General features: G+C 34.9%; 3 protein-coding genes across 3 annotated transcripts in view; 1 reads left to right on the forward strand and 2 right to left on the reverse strand.

The window, feature by feature from the left end:
* The window catches only part of LOC110422702 (Vacuolar protein sorting-associated protein 26), a 7,708-nt gene extending 4,175 nt beyond the window's left edge, over positions 1–3,533 (reverse strand). Inside the window, 9 exon segments of the mRNA XM_089784624.1 lie at positions 72–256; positions 438–533; positions 619–703; positions 788–877; positions 1,370–1,424; positions 2,928–2,992; positions 3,098–3,122; positions 3,124–3,188; positions 3,283–3,533. Coding sequence (XP_089640750.1) covers positions 72–256; positions 438–533; positions 619–703; positions 788–877; positions 1,370–1,424; positions 2,928–2,992; positions 3,098–3,122; positions 3,124–3,188; positions 3,283–3,339 — 723 coding nt within the window. The 5' untranslated portion in view covers positions 3,340–3,533.
* Positions 3,534–7,030: 3,497 nt separating this feature from the next.
* EBS5 (HCP-like superfamily protein) lies at positions 7,031–11,861 on the forward strand. The gene is made up of 6 exons (XM_021436757.2): positions 7,031–7,691; positions 7,784–8,275; positions 8,871–9,086; positions 9,941–10,264; positions 10,371–10,613; positions 11,366–11,861. Exons 1-6 carry the CDS (start codon positions 7,134–7,136, stop codon positions 11,567–11,569), a joined length of 2,037 nt encoding a protein of 678 aa, XP_021292432.1. The 5' UTR covers positions 7,031–7,133; the 3' UTR covers positions 11,570–11,861.
* Positions 11,862–12,683: 822 nt separating this feature from the next.
* On the reverse strand, positions 12,684–25,694 carry ATPOT1A (Nucleic acid-binding, OB-fold-like protein). The gene is made up of 6 exons (XM_089784622.1): positions 25,628–25,694; positions 15,547–15,828; positions 15,358–15,434; positions 15,143–15,201; positions 13,675–13,827; positions 12,684–13,113 (listed from the first exon to the last, which is right to left on the reverse strand). The coding sequence occupies exons 1-6, from the start codon at positions 25,678–25,680 to the stop codon at positions 12,913–12,915; spliced, it is 825 nt and encodes a 274-aa protein (XP_089640748.1). The 5' UTR covers positions 25,681–25,694; the 3' UTR covers positions 12,684–12,912.
* Positions 25,695–25,700: the final 6 nt, after the last annotated feature.

The following is a 25,700-nucleotide window of genomic DNA, read 5'->3' on the forward strand; positions in this document are numbered from 1 at the left end:
AGAATAAAAAAATCTCTTGTTTTTCCTCCCAACAAAATTAAAACAGTTCCATTGGGTGTGAAGAATTGCACCTGTGTAGTCTGTATCAAAGAGGTTTCAGTGACGATTTTTTCCCCAAGAAGAATCGACTCCACATGAAGTAAGTGAATGTCAATGGAACAAATTGGAATTGCAGATGCTTCGACTGTTAGTTCTCCACTGAGAGGTTCAAGCATCGAACGTTGTGTGGATATTCTTCCTGTGATGCGAAAGCCACCTATTCAGGCAAACATCAAGTCAGCAAGGGATCATGAGAACACTATGATAAGGATTCAAATGCATTGATGCTGAAGTTCCGCATCATCCAATCCCTTACAAAAATATGAATAACAAATCAGACATTCCCTGCATTTCAAAGAAAAGGATACTAGACCAAGAAAATGGGAAATTGCAGAAACCTGATTTCAGTTCAGGAAGTATAGGATGTCTTTGAGTGTCCGGAGTAATGTAAAAGATAACCATCTCAGGAGCAATTGGTTGATCAAGAAGATCGGCTGAAAACATATCAGAAAAGGCAAAGACCATTTAATCTAATTCATGTGGATATAATTGAGAGGAAGATTTAAAACTGAGCCATACCTCTATCACTTTCAACTATGAATTCCACTGTAGCAGATAATGGTTTATGCAGGTATCCTCTTATTATATCTACAGTGGCCAAATACTATTGCAGTTGAAAATAAGAAAGAATCCAATAGTGATAACAAGATTAAACAAAGAAAGAGTTCTACTATAAGTAAATATTCACCTGGATGCTAATATTTGTTCCATGGTATGTTTCATAAAATCTTTCCAAATTATCTTCTTTAGAATTCCTCAGAATTATAGAGAATGGTATCTGCCACAATAAACAATTATGACTAAAGGAGATATGACATACTTGCAGTTGAAAAAAATGAGAATAAAGGACAGAAAGTTAAATTAAAACATAGTTACATCAATCTTGATATTTATCTTAGACTCTACTCACCAACACCCAGAAACCAAAACTCTGCCCTTTTGGTATTCCTAAGAGATCAACTCCCTTAAGGTTAGACTTTATGGTAGGCTTTGTGGTGTATGCTCAAGTACCAGTATTTCAATTTTATCATCTCATCATTGGACTTGTGAATCTCTCACTTAAGCATGCGCCTGTATGTGTGGGTTATCTTTCCTCATTGTTCAAAATTTAAAAATAAATAAATTAATAAATAAGCATATTTATCATGTGAAAAGGAAAAAATATAACATGCCAAGAAAAAAAAATTAAGAATTAAAAGGGAAAATGAAATAAAATGTGCACAAATACATACACATATTAGAATTATATAGTTCACAAATGATGTAATACCTCTGTTGTACCTGAAACAATCTTTCCAGACGGTTTAATGTCAAGGCTCTTACTCCTGTGCAAACAAGAAAAAAAAATCACTTGTAGAGATATTCGCATAGGCCCAACAGAAGAATAGATAGCTTGAGAACATTTAAAGGATCAATTCATTCCTGCATATTGTCATATACGCCAAATACACAGGACAGAAAGTGTAACCAAGACAATGCTAATTTTATAAACAACATGCCTTTTCGTTATTTTAGGAAATCCCAACATGTAATAGACGAGTAAAAGGGGTGCCATGATGCATACAGCAAGTAAATTTCCCAGCTTCACTAAAAAAACATAATGCAAACGCCAGCAAAAATGTCATGTCTAGCATTGTCAAACAGTTCTTCCTCATAGAGACTTCAAGTACCCTTCTTCAAAGCCTAAAACTTATTCCTGTACCAGAGTTTCCTAGGCACACCTGATCTAGAGTTGCAGATTGGCAGAGAGAACTTAACATAACATGAATAGCATTCTAAGCTATTGGATTTGAGAGTGGGTCAGGCACCCATGATGGGCCAATCTGACCCAACTCATAAATAAAAATTAAAAAGAAAAGGAAAGTTGAATAGTTACCAAAGTTTTTCAATAGTGGTACCACCCACTACTTATAAGACCTACTCCCTTTCTTTCTCTCACTCACTCAACTGTTAGCACAGATTTCACAGAAAAACGAAACATAGAACAAAGGCCATTTATTGACCAAGAAGAACAACAAACAAAGAGAGAAGTTATGTGTTTTTGGTAAGAGTGCTTTTCAATTAAGTGATTGCATTGGTTCAACTTAAAGCCTGGAGAAGTTATTCGAAAAGCTTTTCAAGGTAAGTTTTTGGTTTTAGTCTATTTGGGTGCATTCTTGTTTCATAAATTCATCATAAGCCTTTTCACCCAGAGAAATGCCAACTGTTGCTTACTAGAGCAAACCACACAACAACTAGCAAATATTTAAGCATCAAGAACCATACCCAACTCTCAAAAAAATACCTCAATGCCTTCCACAAGGACATTAGGCCGAGGATCATGTATTCATGTCCAACTACTCAAGCTATGAGGCCTAAGATGTTGACATTTAAAACTTTCAAAATCATGAGAAGCAAATAGCAACCATTTATCTATAATTACATAGAAATTAATTCCTCTCTATTGTCCATGTAGACTTCAAACTAATCTTTTACGTCATTTGCTCAATTATCCAATTCATTCAATCACATGTACCCTAACGAATCAAATTGCAAGTTTTACCACTTGAGCAAATGTTCAAGGCGGTTACCAATGAATAGTTAGAAAGGACACATGACAGATGCTTGCAAATATGAATGTATAGCAAATTGTAAAGTATATGGACAAATTCAGATTTGTTAAAAAAGGTTTAAACGCACTATCCGTGATCAGATTTTTGTAATCATTTATAAGTAACCCTGCATATTATTGAGGTAAAATTTCAAGATTCATCTCAACTTCTGCCCACACATTAAAATGGTGAATTTATTTCACAATTTTCAATTAGAAGAAAGCAAGCCAAACGTACAGGATGGTAATCGGCTTGACAACACCGTAAAAGGACTCGATTACGCCTGCCGATCCTCCTCGAACCTTCAAACCAAGAAGAGGAAAAAAAAACAATATTAGTTACTTAAAATTGTGGCTGCATTTTTGTGTTTTGCTCCATGAACAAACAAGTGGTTAAAGAAATGGAACCTGGAGGTTGACTGATCCGTTGAGCCATGCGAATTCCATAGTGAGAAATGGAAGAAGCAGACTTCACCACGATTTTGCCTTGAAGAGGCTCCTATAAGAGAAATAAAAACATTTAAAAGAAAAATCCATCGTAAAACCCCATTTTTATTTGATTATTGGAGAAGGTCGAGAAAGAGAGAGCGCACGGAGGGGCGATAGATGCGGTTGGGTCGGGAGAGCTTGAGCTCTATTCTTGTTGACATCGCCTCTATCTCTACGGCCTGCACTTCAGCTCACCCACTACTGCTCTCGGATTTGCACCTTGAAAGCTTCCAGCTTTAAATTTTTTCCAGGTGGTTAGAGCCAGCTCCGATTCCGGTCCAATCCTCCATATTATACCTTACCATACCAGAGTGACTTCTTTTGAAATGTTTACCGTAAATATAATTTTAAATTAAAAAAATATCTATAATATAGATGAAGTAGCGGCCAGGGCCGACCGCGCCGGGCCCGGCAGGCGAGGGCTGGCGCCGGGGGCGACTCGGACAACGCCAGATCTCGGAGCAGGGAGCGTGCCGGCGGGCCGGCAGCGGCCCGCGCGGCCGGAGATGCCCGCGCGACCGGACGCGGGCACCAAGCGCGGCGTGGCCACCGACGGGGTCGTCGCGGCGGCCCCGGGACCGGGGCGCGGAGGGGGCGCGAGCGCGGCTACGCCGCGGGGACCGGCTGCGCTCGGAGCGACCGCCGGCGTATACGGGGCGCACTGCGGCGCGGGGGGGACGCTGGCGCGGGCGTGCGGGGACCGGAGGCGGCACGGGAGACCGGGCCGAGCGGCGCGGGCGCCGCAGGCGGCGCGGGGGCGGCGGGCCGGCCCGGGCCGGCGCGGGCCTAGCTACGACGGCAGCCACAGGCGCGGCGGACGGGGGCACCGAAAGAGGGATCCAGTGCGGGCGCCGGGGGCCGCCAGGGCATGCGGGCCGCGGGGGGGCGGGGCGCGAGGGGGCGCGCAACCCAACCGGGGGCCCGGACCGTGGGGCGACTCGCACGCCGAGGCGCGGCACGGGGGCCGCGGGACCGGGCGCGGCCGGGCAGGCACGAGGGGGCGCGACGCGGCCGAGGATAATATAAGTTGGCGAGGGCGTGATCCGCGACAGGAGGGCGTCAGGGGGGCTATGGAGGGTCGGCGCGGTCGGCCAGCCGGTGGGCAGCCGTGGGCTGCGGATTAGTCCGCGGGGCTAATTGATCTCAACTCTTATTATTTTCCAATGAATTAATTTTTTTATATTTCTGATGTAACAAATTACATTATTTAACAAATAAAAAGGGGTCATTTTATATTTATTTATTTCAATAAAAATATTTAAAAATAATAATGTTTAACTTCTTACATACTTAGATCATTTAATATTTATCAATATATAATCTTAATATTATTTTATTTAGGATTTTCTTATTAGCATGAAATTTGAAACTATACTATTTATATATAATGTATAAATTTTAATAAATATCAATCTAATTCATTGAATAAAATAAAAAAAATCAAAAAGATTCACTCATTTCTCAATATACATAGCACTCATCATTTAATAAACAAATCAACTGCATTTATTGACCTTTGGCCATTTATTTTATATATAATAAACAAATACTATTAAAAATTAATAACTATTTTATATTAATAAAATCTTTACATTATATTGTTATCTTATATTCTATAATTGTTTATTTTAATCTACAATAGTATATGTTATATACTCTCTCATTTCTTAATATTTTATTATCCATCTAACAATCTTTGATATGATAATTATTTTCTTTGGATAAATACTCTTTTAAGTAGAATAACTGATTGAAATAATTGGTTAAATTTTTTTATACACTTTATGTCAAAACTATATTGTTTTTGACATTTAAATGGTCTTTTTCTAATTTTATTTATTTCAATAAAAAATACTTGAAAATAATAATTTTTAATTTTTAATACTTAGAGGATAGATTCATTCAATATTTATCAATTGTAATTTAATATTATGTTTTATCTATATCCTCTTATTCTGTATAAATCTAAACTTATAGTATTTAGACATATTTTTTATACATGAATGTTTAAATTATAATAAATATCCATCGAACTTATTGAACAAAATTAAAAAGTTAAGAAAGTCTTCTTATTTCTCAATATGCATAGCACACAATCATCATTGAATAAACAAATTAATTGAATTTTACAATCTTTACCCATTCATTTTACATATGAAAGATGGATGCTACTAAAAATTAGTAACTATTTTAAATTTGTAGATATCCCAATTTGTCCGGGTGTAGTAAATTTTGAAAAATAAATAAAAATATGAAAATTGAGAATATATATATATATATATATAAAGAGATATATATGAAAGATCATATATATGTTTACACTAATCCTCCTTCTAGATTAAGTCTAAAAAAGATCAAGATTGAATTGAAATTCAGAAACCAATTCAAATAGAAGTGCAACACATTAGTTATTTGTTACTAATTACTAAAATTGTAACAAGTTAAGTTTTATCCAAGCAACAAAAGGAACAAATTACTAAAATGAAATAAAATTTACTCCAAAAGTCTAAATTAATTCTAATATTTAGCTAAGTACAAGTCCTACTTATAGAAAGTTGATATATATCATCTAACAAAAAGGAAAACCTCCAAATCACAAATATTTTTCATTTTGTTTCAAAAATATATTTTTAATAGAAAAAAATTACTAGATGTTTAACAAGATTATTATCTTCTTTGAGTAAGTACTGTTTTAAAATTATATATTTAGGAGTAACTTTTAATAATTGAAACCAAAGTAAATAATTATCTTTAATTAATACTAGTTTATTTTTTCTTTATTTACAAAAATCATACATTTATGTAGTTGATTAATACAATATAGCTTTCCCTACAAACGTTTTGGAAAATACTAAATTAAAGTCTACTATAACATAATCTATATTTCCTGTGGTCTATTCCGTAGTAAGATTATAGACACCATCTTGGTTATAAATAATAACAAAAAATACAATAAAAAAGAGTTAAAAATACTATAAATAATAGTAATAAAAGATTTTCTCATGTCTTAGCAAAATTTTTATTTAAGTATTGAGTAATTTTTAATTTTTGGAAAGATCTAATTTTTTGTTTATCTTTATATATATCAACATTAATATAATCATATTTTGTTAATTATGATAAGTCTAAGAACAAAATAAAATTAAATATACTGAAAATACTTTATTTGTAAATTAAATGATTTACATCGTCAACTCTTTTACTAGTGTAATTGATATACATTTCATTTTATATTAGCAAGTGTAAAATTAATTTGATATACTTTGGATGGTGCTTGTAATTTTGATATTAAAAATCCTCTTAATTTGTATTTTTTTTATTTTAATGTGACTTTAAATACTTAACAAATACATGAATTGAATTTCATTAAGTATTTTAAGATTTTTTAACGCTTCTTACACTTACAAGAAATTATTTATTTGATAAATTTATAATAAAATTTATTAGATTAATTTTCATAATTTATTTTTGTTATTTCAAAATAAAAATCAATTTATAATACTTGTGGTCACACTTTTTTTAAAAGAAATTTCCGAGGGTGAAAAAAATAATTAAAACTATTATTATTAACAAAAATTGATTGCGTTACATCAAAATTAAGATATGGTTGCATTGCAAAAGGCAAAAAAAAAAATACATATATATAAAAATATTTTTACAAATTACAAAAAATATTTACTTAAACCATATAAGCAAATGTATTTACATTTTTACCCAAACAAGTATTTTTATTTTCTATTTTTAGGTTGAATTACTTAGCCGGACGCCGAGTGATGACACATGATGACGTGTCAAAAAGCAATTGGGTGAAGGACGAAAGTGAACGTGGCAAAACCAAAGCAGCCGTCTGTCTCTGCGGGCTTTGCTTCCCCGAAGAAGAAGAAAGTCGCTTCCATTCGAAACAAATCCTCACAGTTATAGAGACAGGCAGCAGCTGCATCTAAAGAAAGGAAATATGCATCCAAGGTGCCATCTATACTCACTGCGACTTTCACTCTTCCTCATCCTTTTCTCTCTTTACCCTCTTTCCCTCCACGCCCGCCAGTTCGTTCTCGTCCTCTCCCAGGACGACCTCAAAGACGCCCAGCACGACGACTCTTCCTCCCCCGATTCCGATGCTTCCTGGGACGACGACGACTTCGGCGGCGCCCACGTTAAGCCAGACGAGGAGCTTGATCCTGGATCATGGCGCCGGCTCTTTGAACCCTCTACCACCCCCACCTCCACCTCTAACTATGGCACGCTCGGTTCCTACTACGCCGCCGTTGACAAAATGATATCCGCTTCGACCAATGGAGACGCCAGGATGATGGAGGAAGCGGCGGCGGAGATTGAGACGGCAGCAAATATGGAAGGTGATCCACACGCGCGGTCGGTGCTAGGGTTTTTGTACGGGATGGGGATGATGCGTGAAAGAAACAGAGCTAAAGCCTTTTTAAATCATTATTTCGCTGCGGAAGGTGGCAATGCCCAATCCATGATGGCTTTGGCTTATACTTACTCGCGACAAGACGTAAGCTTTGTGTTTATTTTTAAGAAATTTCGAATCGCCTTTTGTGTTTGATTTTAATTTACCTGAGTAGTTTGTATTTTCTAAATTTTCAGATGTATGAAAAAGCGGTTAAATTATATGCTGAATTAGCCGAAATAGCAGTAAACAGTTTTTTGATATCTAAAGATTCACCGGTGATCGAACCGGTTAGGATACACAATGGGGCAGAGGAGAATAAGGAAGCTTTAAAGAAGTCAAGAGGGGAAGACGATGAGGATTTTCAGATATTGGAATATCAAGCACAGAAAGGGAATGCTGGTGCTATGTACAAAATGGGTCTTTTTTACTATTTCGGATTGAGAGGGTTGCGCCGTGATCATGCCAAGGCTTTGATGTGGTTTCTGAAAGCTGTGGACAAAGGGGAGCCCAGGTCTATGGAACTTCTTGGTGAGATTTATGCTAGAGGAGCTGGGGTTGAAAGGAATTACACCAAGGCTCTTGAATGGCTCTCACTTGCGTCGAAACAGGGGCTTTTTTCAGCCTATAATGGGATGGGTTATTTATATGTTAAAGGCTATGGGGTGGAAAAGAAGAACTACACCAAAGTATGTTCATTTTCTGCTGACTGCATAAACTTCTTGATTACTATTTCTGTCTTGTTATCACTTGTCTAGTGTTTCTATGTCTTTTGGTGGCTTCATATAACTTACAAACTACAGGTTCTTGTCTTTTGTTTCAACAGTAATCTTCACATAGCTTGAAAGTTTCACTTCACTGTGAATTATCTTCCTACTCAATGCTGGCTGTGTTTTATAGTTTTTCTCTTTATGGATTGTTTTGAAGATTGGAACTTATGGTGAACACTGATCCTGAATTCCATTTTTCAAGCTGTGCTTTCATCATCTGCTAATCTGGAGTTATTGTGATGAATCAGTTAAAAGATGGTGCATGCTTCAGATTTTGTAGCTTTTATAACTAACATTGGAGATAATTATTCACAGATGGGGTTTACATAGTTTTGAATCTGGGAGCAGTAATACTATCTGTGAATTAAATGGATTTTTTTCTTTTGAAAAAAACAAGAAAGAAAAGAATTTCCAGACTCCAGACCACTTGAGAAAAAAAAACTGATAACATGTGGTTTATTATTGGTATGTTAATTGTAGAGTTGTGCCAGAAACTGATTCCTTTCTTGTGCAGGCAAAAGAGTACTTTGAGAGGGCCGCTGATAATGACGATGCTGGCGGGCACTATAACTTAGGGGTAATGTACCTTAAAGGGATTGGAGTGAAGAAAGATGTGAAGATTGCTTGTAAATGTTTTATTGTGGCAGCTAATGCAGGCCAACCAAAGGCGTTTTATCAGTTGGCTAAGATGTTTCATACTGGTGTTGGGCTTAAAAAGAATCTTCCTATGGTAAATACTGTTGTTTATGCTTATAGTTCCTGTTTTCTAATTTTCACCTTCTAATGAGTCCTATATCTTTATGAATGACATTCTTAAACTCCCTTGTGCTTAACTTAAAGGTTTCTTGCTGAGTGCTGGAGGAATTTCCCTTTTGTCATATTTTTCACCTTGTTAAGTTGCTGGTTACATATTTCTTCCATGTTCTAATTTTCACCCTTGTCCTAATTTCTATTGGGGTTGAGGGTTAACAAATAAAGCATGCTGCAGTATTTCAATATTCTCGTTTATCTTTCTATTATAAGCAAAAGATAGGTTTGACTTATCAGGGCACTTTGAGTACTTAGTATTTGCTTGATTTTGGACCTAAATGAGAAATTTTGTTCAATTTTCTCTTAAAATAACTTGGTTTTAACTGGTAAATATGTGGCTTCCTATTATGCCAAGAAGTACCATACATAGCAAAAGAAATGATTTGAATGCTAGAGATTGTCCTAGAATAGTTTAATGTTATTTTACATGCCATCAGCTAGATTGGCTGCTGTCCATGACTGGTATTCTGGTTGTGATGATAATATCTAATTTCTTGACCTGACAACTTGATGGAAAACGGGACTGCTTTCCTCACTTCTAGCCATGCTTTTCTTTTTGACAGGCCTAAAACGAAAAGGAAAACAAATTTCTGAGAGTTGTAAAAAAATGTGACGTAAGTTATAATCAGTTGAAAGAAGTCACAATAAATGTAACTAACCTTTTCTATATTTAATGCCTGAATTGTGACATGAATCCTTTTGAATCATGAATGGTTCTAATGTACATAAGATCCCATGTACTTGAATTTGAGCTTTTTCTTATTCTTTTTTCAGGCTACTGCATTATACAAACTAGTTGCTGAACGGGGACCATGGAGTTCCCTGTCTAGATGGGCACTTGAATCATATCTAAAAGGTGATGTGGGCAAGGCATTCCTCCTGTATTCTAGGATGGCTGAGCTAGGCTATGAGATAGCACAAAGTAATGCTGCATGGATCCTTGACAAGTATGGTGAGCGCAGCATGTGCATGGGTGAATCTGGGCTTTGCACTGATGGAGAAAGGCATCAACGTGCTCATTCGTTGTGGTGGCAAGCTTCTGAGCAGGGTAACGAACATGCTGCATTGCTTATTGGGGATGCATATTACTATGGTCGAGTATGTATCTGTAGTCTAAATAGAGAAGACATTATCTGGTTTTCTTGAGTATTGCTTTGTTATTGCTCTGCTGAAGTTTCCCATAACTATATCTTTTCTCTTTTAGGGAACTGTGAGGGATTATGAGCGTGCAGCAGAAGCTTACATACATGCGAAATCCCAATCTAATGCACAAGCCATGTTCAACCTTGGATACATGCATGAGCACGGCCAAGGACTTCCGTTTGACCTCCATCTTGCCAAGCGTTACTATGATCAAGCGCTAGAGATAGATCCTGCAGCAAAGTTGCCCGTCATGCTCGCTTTAACAAGTTTGTGGATTCGAAAGAATTATGCTGATAGTCTCCTGGTGAGTTGCTCTTTGTGGCATATGCTCCCTCTACCTTTTGAACAATGTCCGAAGATCAGACAAAATTCTGTTCAATCTTTAATCACGATTATGTTCCTTTCACTTGGTCAAAATGCTTGCAATCGCACACAAGTTGGAATTTATAGTTTGACATTTCCCCATTAATTGAGGTGCTCACCTTGTTTTGCATTCCATTACCTAGAAATGCAAAAGTTTTTATTTAACTTTAAAACCAGAACTAGGTACTGAGCTTAACTTCTTCAACCCCTGTGAATGCCGCTTGGTAGTCAATACATATTGATAACGAACATAATATCCTTTCATGCAAGTTAGGTTGATAGCTCTTTGATATGCTGTTTGGGACAGTGATCAGACATTTCTGTTGGGACTTGCCTGAACATACATGGACTTCAAAATTATTTTTACATCTTACGGAGAGAATATAGCCTCAACAACTTTGTTTACTTATGTTCCATTGGTTTTTAGCATTTTTTTTCATTCTCATTAGGTTGGTACGGGGAAGAAAACCAAGTTATTCTGTTTTTCTTGAAAATCATGCATAGAAATGTTTTATGATAGATTGGAACTTAAATAAGAAAAGGAAAAATTAAACAAACAAACACAGGTTTAGAGGGGATTTTCTCGTTTTTAGCTAGTCTTTTGCTGTTACATCCAGCAATGAGTTTCAATACTGATGGCGTCAAAAATGATCTTAAAAGAGTTACTCATTGCTTTGTGTTTTTTATTATTAGGTCTACATAATCGATTCCCTGCCTGAAGTCTATCCAAGAGTGGAAGAGTGGGTGGAGAATGTGATAATGGAGGAAGGAAATGCTACAATTTTGACTCTGTTTGTGTGTCTACTCACTGTTTTATACCTTCGGGAGCGGCAACGCAGACATGCTGCTGGGGAGGTGGCCCTGCCTAATGAGCATGATGTACCTGCACCCCACTAATGGTATTCAGGGCACATGTGGTTTTTTGTGCTGTCATCTGAAAAGTTAATTTCCATAGGAATACATACCATGTACAGGTGGGTCGGCTTCTTTGGCTTGGTTGTGGAGAGCTCCCTACATTGATTTGATTGTACCATAAGAGAAAATTTTTTCAAGTCGAAACAGCTCTGTGCCATAATTAGTTTGGTAAGATTTATATAAATCAAACAATATAACTCTTTAATAGCAACACACGGATGAGAGTTATTACATAATCTTAACGTGACTTGTTTTGATGCCATAAGTTGAGATGAGTTCAATTCGATGAGATTTATTTCGAAATATAACATCATGATTCCTTCCACTATCAAAGTTATTACAATTAATGAAATTTATTTTGAAATGTCACAAATTGGGAGTTATTACAAAATCTTGATATGAGGGGAAATCAAAACTCTTAACAACACGTGACACCATTAATGGAGAAACCTTTAATTAAGAGGAATATGTGTTTTAAAATTCAATATTGCATGCCAAATATTAGGCACTTCTAGTATTTTATTAGTATAAAGGGCGGAAACCAAGGATAGAAAGACCAATGCTTATTTTTTTTTTTAAATTTATCAGTAAAATGACGTTTGATAACAAGAAAGTAAGAAAGACCAATGCGTTTGATAACAGGAGAGTAAGAGCACATTTTTTACAATGTGTTCAATTAAATTATATTGCAGTGTTTGTTTTGTAATAAACCACTGCAATGTAAGATTGCAATGCAATCACATTACATTACATTGTGCAATGTTCTTAAAAATAATTTTACCCTTCAACTTTATTACTTTATTAAAAATATTTCACACTGTTATAATTAAAATAAAAAATATTAAAATAAAATATATGATATAAGAATCAAAAATTAAAATAAAATATAAAAAATTAAAATTTATATAATATAGATAAAACAAATTAAAATAAAATATATAATATAAAAAATATATTAAAAAAATAAAAATAAAATATATAAAATTATAATAATAAATAAAAATAAATATGTGACATTAAAAATATATTGAAGAGATGATATTATATAAAAATTAATAATAAAAAATATAAATATATTAAACTTATATTTTAATGATTAAGAGTAATTTTGAAAATTAACATTACATTCACAGCAAAGTAATTGCAAACCAAACGCTACAATGTTATTTTTTCTGCATTTTAATCATTATTTTGTTTACATATCAAACACTGTAATGTTATTTTTCCTACAATCACATTACTTACAATCACATTACCTGTAATTACATTGCATTGTAAAATACCAAATGCCACTTAAAAATTTCTCCGAATACAATCCATTGCAGTCAAACTTGTTGACCAACAAGCTTGGTGTCACAGATCTTACAGCACTTGAGGTAATGAGATATCAAGCAACACTGCACCCATGGTGGATTTCTAGCAGCATCCTTAATTTCCTTGCCATCAACACTTATAGCTACTCCAAGCAATTTATTTAACTTGCTACTCAATACATCCGCCGACAAATAACCATCGAAAAATTTCTCCTATCACAGATGAAGAAATGCGGTTAAAAAGGAATCCAATAATATAGAAGAGCCTTGAGAAATGCATTAGTCAACTTTAATTTCACAAGACAGATGATACTTTTACAAAATTAAAATCAGCTGACGCACCACACTTGAAGTTTCTAAGCATATGTTGAGCAGAAGAAAACAATAGGAGGATTTCCAGAATAGGCTTCTGAAAATGTCTTTTTCCTGCTACTAAGGCTAATTTGTGCTTGAGACACTTGTTAAAGAAAATCATATCATGCAGGTATTGGTCATGGCGCAATTTACAAGGGAAGAACCTTGTAGCTCAAGCTTAGAAGGAAAACTTTCTTCTGGGTATTGGCATCGGAGACTGAACATAAGAAGGAATCTAGCTGCTTTGGGTAAAAGGGAGTGTTTTTGAAACTCTTCTCTTTCTATTCTTCAATTTTCATTTGGATTTACATTTGGGGAGTAGGAGTCAACTATAGGATGAAGACTGTTATTGAAATTTGCAATCAGGATTTGATTTTGCATATATATAAATGTGGAGGAATGGTAGAATCATGTCCTTACCCCATCTTCAGCATAAGCAAAAGCATGAATTCTGGCAGTTGGATCTTCTACAGTGAACCTAACCCTATAAGTTCCACGGGGAGAGCAGAAATCCTCAACTCGCCATGGAATTGCCGCTACAAACCGTACTACACACCTAAATTTCTTTCTTACCTGTAAGGTTACCAAGCAAAATGTTAAACAATATTCTCAGGATTTATGCTTCCATAGCTTTCATGTTTAAATATAACCATCCCCTTTCTGGAAACATGCTAAATCTACCCCACTTTTGACCCAATTCAACACTTCCTTCCTGAGACCATCGGCTACTTTATATACATAAAGACCAATGGAGCAGGGGAGGATATGGATCCCTGCTCAAGTTTTCAAGGCCTTGCCACAACTCTGTCATGACAGGTGCCTTCTTCCACTTCCCCTTCTACAAAAAAGATAAAAAAAGGTAAAACCATCTAGAGCTCAGTCCTCTCTACTTAAGATGGTGCTTAGCAGACTCTATTAGGTATAGCAACCAATCAGACCGCAGATTCACCAATCAGCTTCCTATATATACCAAGACATCAAGACAAAAGTAGAGGATAGTACCCAAAAGAATGGGTCAGAATTATTTTTTTTTAATAAAAAAATATAGAAAGAAGAAAGAAAAAGGAAAATTATATACAATTGCAAACAACAAAGAAGAAAACTATCTCTGCCATCACAAAGACAGTATACAACAGGGCTCAAACCACTCAGACCATCCTGCCACCCACTGCCAGTTGGAATCAACTGCCACCTACTACAGGCATTAAACTGCAAAAACTGCATACACCCAAAAATCCGTACACTCACCAAACCAAAACCAATTATTGCAGCCAAAAGTTTCAAATATCAACTAATTCAGAACAAACTCAAGCCCCCCTACAAATCTTGAAAGACCCATAATGTAGGTCGTGTGTGAGTGAAGAAAAGAGGTTGTGGATGATTCAAAAGGGTTTCAAAGGTGTCTGAGGGTATTTTGGGCATTATGTGGTCCCTTTGGCATTTTCCAGCTGGTCGAAATGGGTCCCATGCAAAAGTAAAATATGAAATTGGCTTGGGTTGGATCCAGGGGCAACTATTTCTGGGTGTTTTCAAGAGGGTTTGGTAATTACTCTATTGCTTTCTAAAGAAATGACAATATTGAAAGATATTAAAGGTTCTTCTAAGGAATTGGTTGACATCCAAATATTTAGATGTAGGGTTTGAAAATACTAAACAGAATCATAAATATAAACGCCCAAAATATAAAAGTACCTCATTTTCAAAGATGGAGGGAAGAAAAGAAAGAAGAATCTTCAATCAAATAGTAAGCCATCACCAACCTAATAAGTTAAACAATGAACATAATTGTTTTGATTTCCATATAGTTACCAGGTCATTTGGTACATTCTACTTCTTTTAACAAAATACCCATCTCCGTATGGTCAAAAGATGCTCAAGGGTGTGATACCTTTCGACAAGTGAGAATATCCATCAATGTAGCAAATGGCACATCATCGCAGTTAACCTCTGAGGAAGGACGTACAAAAATAAAAGCTAATCTATCAGTCATCATTGCCGTTGTGGTTCAAGGAAAAATGAGATAACTGTGTCCAGGAGATTGAATCAAACATGCCAATAAATCAAAACTTAAAACAACTTATAGATTCACTAACAACATGAAACCTGTGATTCTTGACGGCCATGGAAAGCTCCAGTATGGCATCCGCTCCAGTTTGCATGATAATCGGTGATCATAATTGCTGAAAGAAATATATAAAATGAGTGAGATATTGAACTTCCAAAACAAACAACAGTCACAAGTGAATAAAATCTATTTCTTTACAAGGTGTTACATGAAACTAAAAAAATCACCTCTGATGCTCAGATATGAGCATATCCTCATTTGGCATATCTTGGATTTTTGTAGATGGTGTCAACACACCATACCATAATCCTTCACGCGCTTTGCATGGCACATTAAAAAGTTTCACCCATTGACCAATTTTCAGCAACTGAAGAATATACTTTCTGCAGTTTTCATCAATGGTCACCCTTAAGATAGTTCCAACGGTAGGAAATGTACATAGCACATCTCTTGATAAAGGCAACGGTTCCAAATGTAAAGGCAGCTGGTTATGCATTTCATCTTCCAGCCTGTGGAGTACAGTCATTTATATGAATTATAAAAAAAGAATCAACCAGACACAGCTAACATCAATCTTGTATTTGCAAAACTAAAGCCCATTCATTTAGGCATGAGTCATTAATGAAGTTAAAAACTGTTGACAGACCAAGTTTTAATTCTAAGAAGACATTATGCCACAAAGGTGGCAAGGCATGCAGATGCACTCCCTTCAAAGCAGTCCAAAGTGGTAACAATAATAATAAAAACAGATAACGGCTAGCTTATTCAGCCCCGATACCTAACTATGCACAAATACTAATGACTATTTTCAATTTTTCACCATTTGAATACAAATTGAAAGAAAAAAAAAAACATTGGTTAATAGAAAAATCATTTGCCAAGTATAGCAACATAATGGTAACTATTTGAGGTCTCAATACATGCTACATAAACGCATAGTAGCACAGCAATGGAAGGAAAGTTAGCTTGCTTTTTGCTACTTAATTTTAGCAAATTAGGAAAAATATCAAGTGTAGGGACAATTCTGTACTTTGGCTATAGTTTTGGTAATGTAGCAACTCTAAGGCTTTCTTGGTAGGAAGGATAGGAAGAGGTAAAGGTGGAAAAACTTTTAGTCCAATAGTTAACCTACTAAGTGGATATGAAACCTAACCATTAGATTACAAAATTTTCCATCCTTACTCCTTTCTATCTTTCTAATGGAGCAAGGCCTAAGGTTCTAGAAGTTACCAAAATTTCAATATCAATCTCCCTAAGTGGGTCTCCAACTCATCTTCTGAAAGAGCTTTTCTACTCTAAAAGCTGAAGTTTGGTTTTTGGCAATCAACCTTTTAAACTTTTTGGTTTATCGGGAAGTTAATTTGGGATTTTGAGAACAGTTAAAAGTTGACGTGATGTAGGCGCCTTTAGAATTTTATTTTATTTAATTTAGTTTTCCTAATTTTAGTTGGTTTTGGATTTTATTTTCTTTATTCTATTTAGTTTGGGGTTCTTTTCCCATCTTTATTAATTCGAATTACATTAAGTCTTTATTAATTCGAATTAGGATTACTATTCAATATTTGATTAAGATTTATCCTAACTAGTATAAATAGGTAATCTTAGAGGACTTATCATTATTTTTGTTTATTTTGAAGTTTTATTCAAGTGGTTTCTTTAAAACCTAATTATCCTTTCATTGTTTGCAAACACAATCAACCCCATTTAAGCCCTAATTATTGAGTTCTAATTGCCTTAAATGTTTCTGTTACACTAGGTGGTGTAAAAACAATGATTTTACCATCATACAAGAATTTTTAGCTAAGAGACTATAGTTGGTTGAGACAAAGATTGAGGTAAGGTTGGTGCTTCCACAAATAAAAGAGGTAGCAATTCTCAGATTCAATGTTTTACTTGTAGGGAGAAAAGATGCACTTCTTTTACTTGCCCACAACGAAGGGTGAATTTAATGGAATTAGGAGAAAAGTTAAAATTAGTTTATGATGTATATGATGAAGAGATAGAAGAAATTAATGTTCATTTTGCACAATGTGAGTTCTTGATAGTACTAAGAGTAATGACAATAATCATCAATGAAGAAGCATAAGATTGATGGAGGCGAAGTATTTTTTACACGGGTTGTTTGTAAAGGTAAAGTATGTGATCTTGTCATTGATGAAGGAAGCATGAAAACTATTATTTCAAAAAAAGTAATTGACAAATTACTCAATATTTGGTGAAATTCACTATGTGAGGTAACTTGGATAATGAGGCTTTGTGTCATGTTGTGCTAATGGATGTTAATCATATTCCTATTGGTAGACCATAATTGTATCATCACGATATGAATCATAAGACAACCAAATACCTATTCCTTTTATAAGTACAACAAGAGGTATACTATCTATCCTTTAAAGAAAAGGCTAAGCAATTGCAACTTCAAGCCTACGAGTAGCAAAATCACTAGGTGTTTATCCCTTAAATATTTTGAAGCAAAAAGTAGTGAGCTGGGAATTATGTATGCTTTGGTAACTAAGTTTGCAAAGAGCGATCATATGGGTAAATCGCCTCATGTCCAACTAAAATTCGATAGCTATTGAAAGAATTTAGAGAGTTGGTTAATGAGAATTTGCTGAAAAGTCCACCACCTCTGGGGAGCATCCAACATGCAATTGATTTGGTCCTAGGAGCATCGTTATCAAACCCACCAGCATATAGAATGACACCTGAGTTTCAAATCAATCATATTTTCAATGTTTCCAACTTGTATCCATTTGATGGATTTGATGAGATTGCATCTACTATAGATGCTCAAGTTCTACACCTTCCAGTTGCTAAGGCTGAAGTTATTGAAAGAGTGTTAAATGTGAAAGAAGTTTGATCTAGACGAAGGAATCCGTATAGAGGATTTTTGGTGAATTGGCTTAGTAAACCTGCTAATAAAAGCATTGGGATTGCAAAAGAGGAATTGAAACCTTTCAGCTTCAAATCTAACACTTTGAACCTTTCAATTCCTTTTCAACAATTCAATTGCTTTCATTAGCAGGTCTATCAAGTCACTTCACCAAAAATCGTTCATATAGTTCACTCATCTAAATCGAATGTCTTTCACATTTAACACTTTTTCAATAACTTCAACCTAAGCAGTTAAAAAGTGCTAAACATGAGCGTCTATAATAAAAGCAGTCCCATCAAATTCATCCCAATCCAAAATATTGAAAATAGGACTGATTTGTAACTCAAATGACATTTTAGATGTTGGCAGGTATTGTGATCATACAACCAAGGTCTATCGACAAGAATATGACCAACATCACTTAAAGTCTCATCATATAAGTTATCTCTCATAGTGAATTTCACCAAACATTGAATAATTACCGATACCTTGTGTCTTTTCTTTAGCCATCCAATGTTGTAAAGATGAGGATGTTTGCTTGTAAGAAGCTTCAATTAGTCTACCGCCTCTTTTGAAATAATATTTTTCATGCTTTCTCCATCAATGATAAGATTACACTTTACCTTCACAAACAACGTGTGCAAAAAATACTATCTCCTCCAATCTTCCTCTTCCTCATTGATTGTTGTTGTCATCACTCTTCGTATCATCAAGGACTCACTTTGTGCAGAATAAACATCAATTTCCTCTATCTCCTCATTATAAACTAGCTTTAACTCTTCTCTTAAATCCGCTACCCTTCGTTATGGGCAACCAAAAAAAAATGTGTCCTTTCTGTTTATAAGTAAAACACTGGATCTGAAAATTGTTGCTTTATTTGTGGAAGAACCATAACTGTTTTGTCTACCATAAAACATTATACTCTTGCCTTTATCATTTTTTTCAACATTAGTTGCATGCCCATTAGTTTTATTGGTTGTGGCAACACCTCGACAATTTTGTTGAGATGTTTGATAACCTTGTCTTGCTCCAGAATTGCTTTGCCAATTAGTGCCATATAAGGGCTTTTTAGCACCATAGTGATATTAAATGTTGTACAATTAGTGCCATATAAGGGCTTTTTAATTGCTATTAAAACATATTGATAAGCATCTTCAATGTTGTACAAACAAACTACGCCCATCTCCTAGCAAGATGATGAGAAGTATTTTTTTTTACACTTAATTAACCCAACTCAAATTGATATGTTATTGAATTTCGATGTATACTCCTTAACAGTCATGTTATTTTGCTTCAAACAATAAAATCTTTCATATAATTCCATTGTATAATCAACAGGTAAAAATTGCTTTTCATACGCTTCCAAGTGCTGACTTTAAGCTTCCCTTGTTGTGCACATTACTCTTCAACTCTCTTCCACCATTAAAGTGCAGTACCCTCTAATTTCAGCTTTACAAATAACACTTTTATTTTTGACATGGTTTCCATCAAAGTAATTTTTCAAACTGGCTTCCCAATCCAAATAATCCTCCGCATGTAACTTCTCATGAAAATCAACTACTTGAATCTCGACTACACCATCTAAATCAAGGCATGTATTAACCGGTCCTCTAATCCAACTCTTGCCATTTGATTTGCGAGCCTATCTTTATAAAAGGTTCTCGTTCTCAAATTTATCATCCTCAAGATCTTGAATCTCAAGAGGGTTGTGGTCACCTTTCGGATTCTCCATTCGAGCCCCCACTGGGTTCCTAACATTGCAAAGCTTACGCAGGCCAAATCAAGTCATCAATCATTTTTTGCATCTCAACCAACTCAATTTGTTGGGATAAGTTGCCTCTACCTCAACCTCTACCTTGACCAACCATAGCCTCCTAGCTAAAAATCTTTGTAAGATATATCATTTGCTTTGATACCACTTGGTGTAGCAAAAACATTTAAGACAATTAGAACACAACAATTCGGGCTTGAATGAGGTTGATTATGTTTGGAACACTAGAAAGATTATTGGGTTTTAAAGGAACCACTTGAATAAAAATTCAAAATAAACAAATAATAATAATAATAATAATAGGTTCTCTATTAAGGATCACCTATTTATACTAGTTAGCATAAATTCTAATCATATATTGAATAGTAATCTTAATCCTAATAAATAATATCTTAATATACAAAAGTCATAATAAAGATAGGAAAAGAATCACAAACTAAATAGAATAAAAGAAATAAAATCCTTAACCAACTAGAATTAGGAATATTAAATTAAATAAAATCAAATTCTAGATGCACCTACATCATGAAGCTTTTTTCAAGGTAGCAACTAGAGGGCTTATTAATATTTTCAAACTTCCACTATCCTTCATGCTTAATAGAATTACAAATAAAATTACCCCATTATGTAGGAGTCAATTATGTTGTGCTCTTTGTCAATCTCAAAGCTACAGGCATAAAGATTTATATTTTTCTTAATTATTTGATTTGCTTTTATTTTTTGTGTTTAACCTTAAATGTTTCTAAGAGGGAAAAAAAAGTGACTATGGTCACTCATGGATAAATTTGTTGGAAGAAAATAAGTATAGTCATGAAACAAAAAGCATCAATTCAATTATAAAAATGAACCCAAAAGCAAATAGTTTTTAATTTGAATAATCAACCACCCCAAGTTGCCAACATAAGTGATACCTCAAAGTGAAAAGTTGCGATATAAAATTACTAATACCTAATAGTCAATGAGAATTCACATTCGGCCAAACAAGTCCAACACACCTTGCACACCTAAAACAATTAATTCACAATTTGTTGGGAATCAATTTATCTTTATTTAAAGTGGTTGCCTAGTGCAGTTTATCGTTTCTGCCTAGTTCACAACTTAGTTTTTACTCTCCTAGAAATGTAATTAAGTGCTCTATGGGTGTTTGGAAGAATAGATGGGATATTTTGCTCAACATGCTAAATAATTTACGTATAAAAGTACTTAAGAATCACTTCTAAAAAAATCTTCCCTCAAATGCCTCTTTTTGTAAATTCAGCATTTGACAACATTTTGACAAAATACAAAGTAAAACAGCTTTCTACATCCTACAGTGCTTCTACATTTAGTTTGGCAAACACTATGCTAGCTTCTCTTTACAGCACTAATCGAACAGCTCTACTCAAACAATACTTCCTACAAAAACTTCAACAAGGCCAAATAGGCTATAAGAGTGATGTAGTTGAAAGGTTTAGGGCAATTAGAACTCAACAATTAGGGCTAGAATAGGATTGATTGTGTTGGAACATAGAGAGATAATTGGGGTTTTTAAAAGAAACCTTTCGAATAAAATTCAAAAAGAAAAAAGATGATAATAATAATCCTATATCTAGGATCACCTATTTATAATAGTTAAAATAAATACTAATCAAATAGTAATCCTAATCCTAAATAAAGACTTAAAAGTACTACAATTGCAATAAAGATAGGAAAAATAATCTCTAACTAAATAAAATAAAAAAAATAAAATCCTAAGCTAGTGAAATACTAAATAAAATAGAATTCTTGATGCGCCTGCATCAGTCCCCTCGGGTTAGAAAAAAAACTTGACTCCGATGAGTAGGTCTTAATATACTTCTCATAGATGTCTGAATTTACTTGTTTCAACTTCTCTTCATTACTACCTTCAGCTTCAAAATTTTCACAGATAAATACCCAGCAATTTTGCTGCTTGTGGGGCTTGAAGTTGCCAATTGCTTAGCTTCTTCTTTAAGAGGATATAACGTATACCTCTTGTTGTCCTTGTAGAAGGAATAGGTTTTTAGCTGTCTTATGATCCATATTATGATCATACAACCAAGGTCTATCAACAAGAATATGACCAACATCCATTGGTACAACATGCATAAAGCCTTATCACCAAGTTACCTCCCATAGTTAATTTATTAAAATTGGTAGTTATTGGTACTTCGTTCTTTTCTTTAGCCACCCAATCTTGTAAGGATGAGGATGTTTGCTTGTAGAAACTTTAATTTTTTCACTTCTCTTTTAAATAATATTTTCCATCTTTCTCATCAATGACAACACATATTTACCTTCACAAAACATCGAGTGGAAAAATACTTCGCCGCCTCCATCTTTTGCTTCCTCATTACTATTGTTGTCATCACTCTTTACCACTAATGACTCACCTCGTGCAAGATACACATCAATTTCCTGTATTTCCTCATCATATTTATTATAAATGGGTCCTAATTCTTCCTAAATTTTGCTAGTTCACCTTCTTTCTGGACAAGGAAAAGAAATGTCCTTCTTCCCACAAGTAAAACATCGAGTATGGGAATTGCTCCTCCTTTATTTGTAGAAGAACCAGAATTGTTTTTTCCACCATAAGGCATTATACTTTGCTTTTTTGTCCTTTCAACATTGGTTGCACCCCTATTAGTTTTATTGGTTGTGGTAGGTTCTCGATAATTTTGTGGGGATGTTTGGTAACCCCATCTTCTCCAGAATCTTTTGCCATATTGTCATATAAGAGCTTTCTAGCACCATAGCGAAACTCATTTTTTTGCTGATAAAGCATATTGAGGCATCTTCAATGTTGTATAAACGAAACTACCTATCTTGTCTCTAATAGAATGATTCAAACCGCAAGATAACGAGAAGTAATTTGTTCGTTACTCTTAGTAACCCAACCCAATTGATAGGTTATTAAACTCTGATGCATACTCCTCACAGACTTGTTATTTTGCATCAAACAATGAAACTTTTCGTATAATTCATAGTATAATTGCCAGGTAAAAATTGCTTATAATTTACTTTTCATGTGCTCCCAAATGCTGATTTTAAGCTTCCCTTGTTATGCACGTTCACTGTGTGACCTTTTCAATTTCACTTTACAAATAACACTTTTCGATCTTCTGCCATAGATTTCCATTCAAAGTAATTTTCCAAACTAGCTTCCCAATCCAAATATTCCTCCGCATGAAATTTCCATGAAAATAGTTACTTCGATCTTGATTCCTCCGTCATTTAAATCAAGAGCATGTAATAACCGACCCTCAATCCAACTTTGTCGCTTGATTTGCAGTCCATCTTCATGAAAGGGGTTCTCATTCTCAAATTCATCTCATCCTCAAGATCTTAATCTCAAGGGGATTGTGGTCACCTCCGGATTCTCCACTCAGCTTTCATTGTTCCTGACACTGCAAGGCTTGCATAGCCGGGTCAAGTCATCAATCATTCTCCATCTCTGCCAACTCAGCTTGTTGGGGCTGATTGCCTCTACCTTCGACCAACCATAGTCTCCTAGCTAAAACTTTATAGGATAATAAGATCGTTTGCTCTGATACCACTTGATGTAGTCGAAAGGTTTAGGGCAATTAGAACTCAACAATTAAGGCTAGAATAGGGTTGATTGTGTTGGAACATTAAAAAGGTAATTGGGTTTTTAAAAGAAACCTATCGAATAAATATTCAAAATAACAAAAGATGATAATAATAAACCTATATCTAAGATCACCTATTTATAATAGCTAAGATAAATCCTAATCAAATAGTAATCATAATCCTAAATAAAGACTTAAAGTACTAAAATTCTAATAAAGATAGGAAAAAGAATCTCAAACTAAATAAAAAAAAAAAAAAATTCTAAGCTAGTGACATACTAAATAAAATAGAATTCTTGATGCGCCTGCATCAAAGAGTTTAAGGTGATCATTTATTTTTTTACCAGACAAGATTATTTGTGTTGTAAGGTAGTTACCTATTTGGGAGTCCAAATCTTTGGAAGACGATGAATCAGTCTTCAAAGTTTCCAAAAAGATCTATATGCTTATTATATTATGTAAGTTTCATATTTGACGAAATTACGAATAATTACGTTATACAAACTTGGATGCCTAACATTTTGCTCTCTTGCAGTCTTTTTCCTTTTCTTACTGTCTTCTAAATCTCTACAAACATTTCTTTTCACAATCGGATCTGATTTTCAGTTTCCAAGTTTGGATCAAAGTTCTATAACCGTAACATGTCACCCACGATAACCGCAAAACTATACCATCATAAACAAATCACAACCAAACCCGACCCCGTTTACATGGCTACAATAGCACCCACAAGTTTCTTCTTCCACAAATTTTCAGACCAATTTCAACCAATTAAACCTGTCCAATATGTCCTAACTGCCAAAGTGCTCCAGCAAATATTCTTCAACGTCAAGCAAGCCAAACAGCCTTAAAGCTGCCCCTTTCTGCCTCTAAAACACCAAATCTCCCACATGTAGACCTCAAGTAACCTAATTTTCTTACTGATAGATAGGATAACATAAAAAATTAGCACAACTGGCTTCATTTTGTTATGCAATAATTTAGGCTTTAAAATTTTCTTCTATCAAAACACACAAAAGTCTTAAGAGAACTAACTGAAACTCTAATTACATCCATTGCATGAGGGCTTCTACCTAAATTGTACCCATGCAAAACAACTGCCAGCTTTCAGCACTTAAGCTCATCAAACTCTTAAACCAACTCCTGACCCACAACCTCTTTTACCATGATTGGATACATAGCTTAATCTAAAGCTAAAATACACTCGTTAACTTCCTGGCATGGGCAATGCCGTCTATATATGATTCTATTGGAGACAGAAATTAACAAATATAAGTCACTTAGACTCTGAACAACAAAGCAGAGCCTTTCCAATCATGAAATTCAAAGACACAATAACCTAAAACCTCTAGCTCCCAAAGGATATAAGAAAACAAAGATTTCACTAGTCCTTCATCACCATATACTTTACCATTACCACAGAGGTTCAATTGCAAACACACCCTAAGATATTAGGAACAATCATGTCTTTGTTATATGGATGCATATGGCAATTACTTGAAAAGTCAAGTCTTTTTTTTCAATCCAACCACCTTAGGTTTCTATGTACGTAAAATTAACAGCCACAAGAGAGATCAGCAACTAACAAAACTTTCTTCAAATGGAAAAGAGAGGCCAAGGGGCCTATAATGCAGTCAAGAAAACAGCAAGTTTTGAGCATAACCACCAATGTGCAATCATTTGCCAATCCACCAGACTTATATTCACACTGCCTAAACCAATCTTCAAGTCAAACTGTCAAACTACATGTCTTGGGGGAGAGAGAACCAGTTAGCCTTTCTAAATACTGAACTAATTCAGGCCATCACCTAAATTTTTAAAGAAAAGGGATAAATTATCTGCAAGTGATAAAAAAAGCAGGCACTGAAACAGCACGAGTCACAGCACCAAATATGGCAGAGGCATAACCATATAATTTGATTACAAGTTGATGTATCAGAACTTCCATGGAAACATGTGTCAATGTTGCTAAGCAAAATAATATAGGAATGCAAAGTCCCTGAAACCGTTGGGCTTGCTATACAGCCAAAGATTCAACATAAGTAGTAAGGAGCATTTAAACTACGCCAACTCACTTTCTATGAATACTGATAGGTGGGGCATCAGTTCCATCCCAAAGAAAGACCATCCACTCATCTTTAGCAATTT

Source organism: Theobroma umbraticum, unplaced genomic scaffold (genome assembly GCF_002168275.2).
Source record: "Theobroma umbraticum cultivar Fairchild unplaced genomic scaffold, ASM216827v3 scaffold_146.0, whole genome shotgun sequence".
NCBI classification, from domain to species: domain Eukaryota; kingdom Viridiplantae; phylum Streptophyta; class Magnoliopsida; order Malvales; family Malvaceae; genus Theobroma; species Theobroma umbraticum.

Coding starts and splice junctions, on each gene's coding strand:
- EBS5 (XM_021436757.2), top strand. CDS start 7,134: ATGCATCCAAGGTGCCATCTATACTCACTGCGACTTTCACTCTTCCTC. Junction 7,692..7,783: donor ATACTTACTCGCGACAAGAC/GTAAGCTTTGTG, acceptor CTAAATTTTCAG/ATGTATGAAAAAGCGGTTAA. Junction 10,265..10,370: donor ATGCATATTACTATGGTCGA/GTATGTATCTGT, acceptor TTTCTCTTTTAG/GGAACTGTGAGGGATTATGA.
- ATPOT1A (XM_089784622.1), bottom strand. CDS start 25,680: ATGGTCTTTCTTTGGGATGGAACTGATGCCCCACCTATCAGTATTCAT. Junction 15,829..25,627: donor CCTATCAGTATTCATAGAAA/GTGAGTTGGCGT, acceptor TGTACTCCACAG/GCTGGAAGATGAAATGCATA. Junction 15,435..15,546: donor CTCATATCTGAGCATCAGAG/GTGATTTTTTTA, acceptor TATTTCTTTCAG/CAATTATGATCACCGATTAT.